The following is a 10,000-nucleotide window of genomic DNA, read 5'->3' as shown; positions in this document are numbered from 1 at the left end:
AATGTGAAGGCACATGGCTCAGTGGTTAGAACGCCAGTCATGAGGTAGTGAGTTCAATTCCTGGGCTGTGTGTTGTGCACTTGAGCAAGATACTTTATTTCACGTTGTTCCAGTCCATTTAGCTGTAGAAAGGAGTTGCAGCATCACTGGTACCAAATTGTATTGGCCCTTGTCTTTCCCTTGGATGACAGCGATGGCATGGAGAAGGGAGATCGGTATGCATGACTGCTGGCCTTCTGTAAACAACCTTGCTCAGACTTGTGCCCTGGAGGGTAACCTTCTAAGTGCGACCCATGGTCATTCATGACTGAAGGGGGTCTTTACCGATTACCTTATGTACATATAACAGCATGAAGCAGGATGGCTGGTTTGCATGTGTGACTGCTAGTCTTTCATAAGCAACCTTACTTAGATTTATGCCTTGGAGGGTAACTTTCTTGGTGCAATCCCATAGTCATACCCTTTACCCTGTTTAAATATTTTTGTCTTCTTTCTCTCTATCACTACCACCCATGTTGTCATCACATGCTGTACACCACATTTATGAATTTTCAAGTCAATGCCAGCTGATACTTGTAGTTGATTAAGGAATCCTATGTTCTAGCTCTGACCACCCCTTGTTTTTTATATCCAAGTCTACATATCCAATGTATCAATATTTATTATTTTTTTGAGATAGATGTTTATCATATATATCTCCCAGTTTTACACTAGATACACAGGTCTCCCTGTTTCCTCATATAAAGTGATTAAAATGATTTGGAACTGGAATGGTATCAGCCTAGAAAAACACTGTGTCAGAAAACCTATCTAACCCATGCCAGCATGGAAAAAAATAACAATGAAAATTGGTGGTTATGATAATGATAGTGTGCATTTGAAGGAAATTTAGTTGCTATCTTTAGCATGTTCAGTTTGTAGAGTATTATCTTCGCTTTTCATCTCTCCCTTTCATTATTTCATTGATCTCTGAAGTTGAAGAGCTGGCAGAATCGTTAGCTTGCTGGACAAAATATTCAGTGGCATTTCATCCATCTTTGTGTCTGTGTTCAAATTCTGCCAAGGACTTTGCCTTTCATCTTTATGGAGTTAATGAAATAAGTACCAGTTGAGCACTAGGATTGATGAAATAAGTACCAGCTGAGCACTAGGGTTGATGTAATCAACTAATCTCCCCCCCCCCCAAATGTTTAGACCTTGTGCCTATAGTAGAAAGGATTATTTCACCTGTCTCTATGAATTACATATTTCACAGAATTAAGTCACACTTTGTATCGATAAATTATGTACCAGTAATGCACTGAGCTGATTCAATTAATTATAGTCTTTCCATATAAGTCTGTGTTATGCTACCACACTTAGAGACCACCATCATCATCATTGTTGTTACTTTAGCACCTAGTCAAACTTACAGGGCAGAGTTACTTATGGTGATGAGGATTCCAGTCATGACCATCCCAACTTTAATAAAATATCTAGGGCTGCATTATTTAATATGGGTTTTCTTTATTTCTTTAATGAAGATAGTAGTGTGTCATTTAAGAGATTTGGCTGCTAATTTTTGATGGTTGAGTGACAAGAGGCTTCTCAATTGTCTGACTGTTTTTGTTGTTGAAGAGGCCAGTGGATGGCTATGCCAGAAAAATGCCTTATGTAATCCATTTCATCTATGCAATTTTTAATCTTTTGCTCTTCTGGACTTGTTAAAAACAGGCACTAGATTTTGTTTTCATTACTGACAATGGTTTGTGGCCTTACGCTTCATTCACAAATTTTTGTTGAATGGGGCAATAGAGAGGTAAACTATTGAGTACCAGACGAAGTTGATAAATAAGAAATAAAAACTGCATTCTGAGAAAACCAGTTGTAATCTGTGTCAGCAAAAATCATTGAGTAAAGTTAGTGATTTGGGTTAGTTTATCCCCTTAGCATTCAGATTACTCTGTCAAATGTAATGCTTATTTATTCGCATTGTTTTAAATTTATCATTCATTATCTCATAGCTTTAAGATTTTTATGTGATTGTGTATTTTTATAATGACATCATAGGGTACTTGTGAGAGGCCTGTTCTGAACATAAAAGAGGTACAATGTTTTGGCCAGGTATGGTTGGTTTAAATGCTAAAGGGTCATATGTCATAGGAAGATGAGAATTTTGGTGTTTCAAATAAAGTTCTTCTTCATCATCGTTATTCAATGTCTGCTTTCCATGCTGATATGGGTTAGAGTTTGACTAGAACAGCCAGAAAGCTGTACCAGGATCCAGTCTAACTTTGGCCTTGTGCCTTTAGTAGATGGCATTTCGTCCGTGCCTACATTCTGAGTTCAAATTCCACTGAGGTCAGCTTTGCCTTTTATCCTTTCAGGGTCGATAAATTAAGTACCAGTGAAACACTGTGGTTGATGTAGACTATTCCCCACTCCCAAAGTTTCAGGCTTTGTGCTTATAATAGACAGGATTATTATTATTATTATCATCATTAAGGCATTACACTAGCTGAATTGTTAGCACACTGGGAAATTGCTTAGCAGCATTTTGTTCATTTTGATGTTCTGAGTTCAAATTCTGCCAAGGTCTATGAAATAAGTACCAGTTACGCACTGGGGTTGATGTAATCAACTAGCTCCTCCCCCAAAATTTCAGGCTTTATGGCTTTTTAGTAGAAGGATAATTATCATTATTATTATTATTCTGTTGATTAGACCCCCCCCCTCCTCCGGATACTGCTTCCAGTCTCTAAATAACTTGACCTGAGTGTGAGGCAGCATTTCTAATTACATTGCTTTCATCACTTTTTCTTTCTTTTTTTTTCTCTTCTTTTTACAATGACAGCCACTTTATTTATGTCAACTAAATAGGTTTTTATATTCATTATTACTAATGCCCAAATAGTCTTACATTTTCATAGCCAGCTTTCACTGCACAACAGAATGCGATACTGTGAGCCTTGAGTATGTACATTTGCAGTGACTTGGTCTTTATATATATATATATATAAAAACTTTTTTTTCTATTGAATTGAAATATTGAAAGCACTCTAACTAATGTGTATGAGTAGTTCCTAATATATTCATTGTTGACCTGTTTTGAAAGACTTTGTTAATCGCATTGATGTTGTGCAGTAATGGTGGTTTATCCTTCACACTGATTACCTTGTTTGATTATTTTCTTCTCTGTTTTATTTCTTTCTTTATTTTTTTTCCCTCTTTTTGCTGTTTTTCTTTTTTAATAATTAATCACCGAAATTACTGTGTTGTATTTGAAAACTAAACTCCTAACTTTGTCTCTAACAGCAACGTGAATTACCTCGCTGTACGATTTGCTTACTTGCTCCTCTACTCTGTCTCTCACTTTTCTGCTGTTTTGTTACTATTTCATAATTACACACACACACACGCGCACATACACACATACAGTTACGTACACATGCGAATATACAGTCTCTGTTTCTCTCTCGCTCTCTCTCTCACACATACACACACTCACGTACACAAACATACTCTCATCTACATAAATACACATACTAGCACATACACAGTTACACTCACTCTCGTAACAGACACACACTCATGTCCATAATCAAACATACATAACTATATAAATACATACACACGCACACACACTATATATATATTTACACATACACACTCATATATGTATAAAATATATACACATGTATGTATGTATGTTTGTACGTATGTATAATGTGCATGTGTTCACTTAACTGATCTCAGTCACCATAGAATTTTAATGATGGGGTTGTCTGTTCTCTTTTGACCGTGTCGTTCTTAGGGTTGTCTAGCCTATGGCCTTTTGATGTTGGTCATATTTCCAGTTGTTCTTTCTAACTTGTGCTGCATCATGCTACCATTCTAACCAGCTGTCTTGGCTGTAGCTGCATGACTTTTGATAATCTTGCTTGACTTTATGAAAACACAAGGAAAGCCATATTATGGAACCTGCAGAACGAGGTTAGCCTTATTAAGACATTATTATTATTATTATTATTACTATTACTTATTATTTGTATGACATATTTGTTGTTTTTTGCTTTTTTAATTTTTTTTTTCACATGTTGAAATATTTTATTTATTGATGAGAACTTATTTTTATGTGCATTTTATTTATTCATTATTATTATTATTATTTTTTTTTTTTGTTACTGATTCCAGTCATTGGACTGCAGTCATGTTGGGATTCCCTTCTAGTGTCTTAATCAATCTTATCAACTCCCACCTGCTCCCCAGTATTTTTCTTAGTTTTGTCCTTATTTGATAAATCTGAATTTATGTTTACTATTGGTATATACTAGTGCTCCACAACCTTTTTTAACTTGCAGTACACTTATATTATTTTCAAAATTCGGCGGCAGACCTGAACTAAAAATATAACTGAAAGTATTGGGCAAAAATTATATTCAGGTTACACTGCGGCACACCAGTTGCGGAGCACTGGTATATACTGGTAAATATATAGACAGACATGCATACACTCATTCACTCATTGTTTTTCTCTCTCTCACACACATATGTATACTGTATGTATCCCATTTTTAAAACTGGTATACCATACCACTGCATATCTTAGGCAAATAAAAGGTTTGTTGACAAGAAGGACATTCCATTATCATCATCATTTAATGTCTACCTTACCATGCTTGCATGCTTCACATGGAATTTGTAGGTTATTTTCTACAGTTGGATGCCCTCCCTCTAGCCAACCTTCATCTGTTTCTAAGCATCTAAGCAAGGTAATATTTTTCTACAGCTAGACATGTATTTTATGAAAGACAGGAAATGTACTGGCATCATGTTAAAAGCATCCAGCATGCACTGTAAAGTGGTTGGCATTAGGAAGGGCATCCAGACATAGAAACCAAGCCAAATCAGACTGGAACCTGATGCAGCTCTCCTTGCTAGCTCTGGTCAAACTATCCAACCCCTGCCAGCATGGAAAAAGGATGTTGATGATGCTTGTATGCCAATGATGCTCGTTTACAGCTATAGTGTGATGTCTAGACAAGAGTCACACACACAAATGATAGGCTTCTTTTAAATTCTGTCTACCAAATCCACTTGTAAGGCTTTGCTTAAGCCTGAGCTCTGGTAGAAAACACTTACTCAAGGAGACATGTAATGGGACTGAACCCAAGACCAAATGGTTGGGAAACAAGTTTCTTAACCATTCTGCCAGCAAGGAAAAGTAGACATAAAAAAATGATTGTGTTGGTAATGAAATACATGCAAGGCTTCTGTCTACTAAAAATCCACTCACTAAGCCAGTGGTTCTCAACCAGGGTCCACATAAGTATTTGCTGTTAGATTTATGTGCATTATATAGGTTATACTTGTATAATACACAAAGCATTTTAATAGATTTTTTTTTATACAATTCCCAATAAAATTTGATCATATAAATGTAATGGTACTAAGAATCAAGGGAGTCTACAGGCAAAAAATGGTTGAGAGTCACTGCACTAGGCATTTGTTAATTCAAACTTTCTGCTTGAGATCCTGTCTGTATGTAGGATTGAACACAGAACAATATGGATACAAACCATACTTCTTAACTGCATGTGTGTGTGTGTTAGTTAGTTAGTTAATTTTTTGGCTCAAAAAGCAAAAAGCAAGGCCTTGTAGGGGGACATGGAGTTATGTACAGGGTGGTGTTCATGTAAAGAGTTCAGGCCACTTGTGGTCAAGGGAGACTTTGAACCAAGCGGTCGTCGGCATCTTCACCATCTCGTCTGGCAGCTTATTCCACAGATCCGCAACCCGGGCGGAGAAAGCCCCTCTCCTTCGATTGAGATGAAATCGTCGCAGATAGAACTTTTCGGAGTGACTCCGCAGCCGACGCTACTTTCCGCTTATGATGTTGTGAGCAAGAATGAGATCACCACGGCGTCGTCGTTTTTCTAGAGAATAAAGGTTGAGCGTCTTCAGCCTTTCTTCATAAGACAAATTCTTGAGACCAAGAACCATGCGGGTAGCTAGCGTGTGTGTGTGTGTGTGTTTATATATATATATATAATCAATAGTGACTGTTTACTTTGAAGTTTTGCTGATATTGGATTCTCAGAATAGCTGTGTGGTTCTGCTTTGAGAAGCTAGTGTTGGCAAATCTTCAAAATAAACAGTCACCATTGATGATAAATACTGTTTTCATACTAATACCTGTATTGAATCCATTATACAGTGCATGTTTAGTTTACTAGCAATTTCATGCATATTTGTGTGTGTGTATAGAGTAAATGTAATGAACAATAAAAAGCAACACAGGAGGAACAAGGTGTAACATATACAGAATTAGCTAACACTATAATGGGAATAAAAAGAGTTTTAACATTTGAGAAGTTAGTCCTTCACTATCATCATCATTTAGCGTCCGTTGTCCATGCCAGCATGGAAAATGGATGGTTTGAGCAGGGCTGTCAAACTGAAAGGCTGCACCAGACTCCAGTCTGATTTGGCATGATTTCTACAGCTGGATGCCCTTTCTAATGTCAACTACTCAGAGAGTGTAATGGGTGCTTTTACTTGCCACTGGCACAGGTGCAATTTGTATGACAATGGTATCTGCCACGACTGCAATTTTACTTGGCTTGATGTGTCTTCTCAAGCATGGCATAATACCAAAGGTCTCGGTCATTGCCTCTCTGAGGCCTGTATATGTATATACATCTCTTATTATAAAAGGCAGATTTCATCTGCCTCCCTTTGTAAGTTATAGAAATCTACAATATAGGATTTCTTCAATTACAATTTACCTAGCATTTTTAAGAGCAGAATTCATCGGGTCATGCCAGGTCCAGTTTTTAAAATTTAAACTCCAATTAAGCAAAATTTACAGAAAACTCACATTCTGGTGTGTATGTCAAATGCTTTTCTTAGTCTGGTTTACAGCACACGCAAACGCACACACACAGTGTGCAACGAATAAAGTGAAACTAGATGTAATATTTGTTTCTGTCTATCATGCTGATAGATACATGAGTAAAATGTATGGGAAGCTAACAGATAAGAGTGAGTGAAAATGTTCTTGGAATAGAGTAAATTAGCGACAGTGATTTGAGGAAGACTAAACTGAAAGTATGAAACAGTGTTTATGTATAAACAGACGACACTTATATAAACCCTTTCGTTACCAAACCGCCCAAATTTACCTATTCATATTTAAATGAGAATATCAGAGTAAATCTCTTTAGTACATTCGTGAAAACACGTATTATACTTCGTAAACACTTCAAATACAGTTTTGTACAAAAATCGAAGTGTAATTTTAATTCCGTGAATTATGGGAGATTTTTTTCCGAAATTTGTTCCTATTGTGTTTTCAAAATTTGTAATTCTGACAAAAAATGGATACGAATTTCATTATATCAAGCAGCGAGTCAGAATTCGAAGGATTTTCTACTGAAGACCTTCATAAATCTAACTCTATGACTGAAACAAAAAAGCATCTTTATATAAGAGTGAAGTTGTGTGTCTGTCCCCTTCGATTTAGATTCGTAACTACTCCCACATTTTGCGGTGCAGTTTAACCAAAAGCGGGTATCTTATAGTCGTGATTCATATCGAGCCCTTCTGGGTATTAGCGCGCGTCTACTATGAGTCTACGATTTAAAAAAAAATTTACCATCATATTTTTCCATTTTAATGCATTTTTTTCGCTTTTATATAAGGGAAGTAACTCTCTAAAAATATCTACGATGTGTCAACGATTTAAAAAAAAAATTTACCTTAATTTTTTTTCAATTTTTAATGCATTTTTTTGCTATTTTTTGGCTATAACTCTCTAAAAATGCTTATATAGTTATTTCCCTTACAACCCGAGCAACGCCGGGCGATACTGCTAGTACATATATATATATATATATATATATATATATATATATATATATACACACACACATATACACACACATGCACATATATATATACACATGCACATATATATACACACATGCACATATATATACACACATGCATATATATATATATACACACATGCACATATATATACACGCACATATATATACACACACACACACACACACACACACACACACACATATATGTGTATGCATATATGGGTGCAGGACATGACCAACAGTAAACAGCATGAGATACGGAAACAAATGAGTTAAATACGCATATAATGAGAGATTAAAATGGAAAATAAGACAAGTAATACAAAGAATACAAAGAAAAAGCCTTCATCAGTTGTTGGCTGTCTGTCTATTCCCCATTTTGAGCAATCATATATATATATATATTCCCCTATTCCTTTTGCCTTATACCATCCTCCTTCTAACATTATCTATTCTCTTCTCTCTATCTACTTACCCCTACCAGTATGTTCTCAAAATTTCATTCACACCACAAAGTTTGAACAGCACATGAAATTTATGTTTCCACACTATCTACTTGTAATAACAAAATATGAACTCTTATTGAAATTACATAGCATGGAGAAGAAGCATTTCTATCCATTCTACACTTTCCTTGGATAATGGAACTGCTACTGTAACATCCTATATATATATTTTTTTCATTTTTATACTCTTATTTCCCTTTATACTTCCTATATCCACCCTTTTTCCAAATAACTCCTTATATTGAACCCTACTATTTCCCTCCAGTTAACTCTCTTATATCTTCTCTGATGAAGGGATATCCCTATTATCCCAGAAACAGCTGTAAGACTACATTCCCCTTTATAAATGTCCTATAAATTCCACCCAGCTTTGGCTTTGTTGTCTCATTTTATTTAACGCACACACATGCATATACATACATGCAGGTGCAGGTATGGCTGTGTAGTAAGAAACTTGCTTCCCAACCACTGTGTGGCACCTTGGGTGAGTGTCTTCTGCTATTGCCTTGGGCCGACCAAAACCATGTGAGTGGATTTGGTAGATGGAAGCTGAAAAAAGACCATAGTGTATATATATGTTTGTGTGTCTGTGTTTGTCCCTCCACCATCGCTTGACAACTGATGTTGCTGTGTTTACATCCCTGTAACTTAGTAGTTCGGCAAAAAGAGACCAATAGAATAAGTGCTAGGCTTACAAAGAATAAATCCTGGGGTCAATTTCTTCGACTAAAGGCATTGTTCCAACATGGCCACAGTCAAATGACTGAAGCAATCAAAACAAAAGAATATATACACACACACACACACATATATATACACAAGTTTAAGTGTGTGTGTATATATATGTATATACATAATATAAATAATATATATATATATATATATATATATATATGCATATATATATATATATACATATATGTACATACCTACATCATCATCATCATCGTTTAAAGTCTGCTTTCCATGCTAGCATGGGTTGGACAATTTTGACTGAGGGCTGGCGAACCAGATAGCTGCACCAGGCTCCAATCTTGATCTGGCAGAGTTTCTACAGCTGGATGCCCTTCCTAATGCCAACCACTCTGAGAGTTTAGTGGGTGCTTTTTACGTGCCACCGGCATGGGAGCCAGTCAGGCGGTACTGGCAATGACCTCGCTTGAATCTTTTTACACATGCCACCGGCACAGGTGCCAGTAAGGCGACGTTGGTAATGATCACGCTCGAATGGTGCCCTTTTATGTGCCACCGGCACGGAAGCCAGTTGGCTGCTCTGGCAACGATCACGCTCGGATGGTGCTCTTGGCACCCTACTAGCACGGGCACAAGTGCCAGCAAGGCGATGCTGGTAGCGATCACACTCGAATGGTGCCTTTATGTGCCACTGGCACGGAAGCTGGTTAGCCACTCTGTCAACAATCACACTCTATGGTGCTCTTTGCATCCCGCTAGCATGGATTCCAGTCATCGAATTTGATTTTGATTTCACTTGCCTCAACAGGTCTTCTACATATATATATATATATATATATATATATATATATACATATATATGGGTATGGGATGTCAAAAAACATAAACAACATGAAAAATGAGAACAGGAAAAACAAAAACATGGAAAGC

General features: G+C 36.6%; 1 protein-coding gene across 4 annotated transcripts in view; it reads left to right on the top strand.

The window, feature by feature from the left end:
• LOC115213787 (stearoyl-CoA desaturase 5) overlaps window positions 1-10,000 on the top strand; it is a 123,318-nt gene that overhangs the window by 62,468 nt on the left and 50,850 nt on the right. The window contains exon 3 of one of the 4 annotated variants that reach the window (XM_029782633.2): window positions 3,794-3,972. The exons of the other annotated variants lie outside the window; for them this stretch is intronic. Coding sequence (XP_029638493.1) covers window positions 3,954-3,972 — 19 coding nt within the window. The 5' untranslated portion in view covers window positions 3,794-3,953. The remainder of the gene's footprint in view (window positions 1-3,793; window positions 3,973-10,000) is intronic. 4 annotated transcript variants of the gene reach the window in all.

Source organism: Octopus sinensis, linkage group LG7, assembly GCF_006345805.1.
Source record: "Octopus sinensis linkage group LG7, ASM634580v1, whole genome shotgun sequence".
Classification (NCBI taxonomy): Eukaryota; Metazoa; Mollusca; class Cephalopoda; order Octopoda; family Octopodidae; genus Octopus; species Octopus sinensis.
The sequence above is the reverse complement of the archived record's forward strand: the minus strand, read 5'-3'. Positions and strand labels throughout refer to the sequence as shown.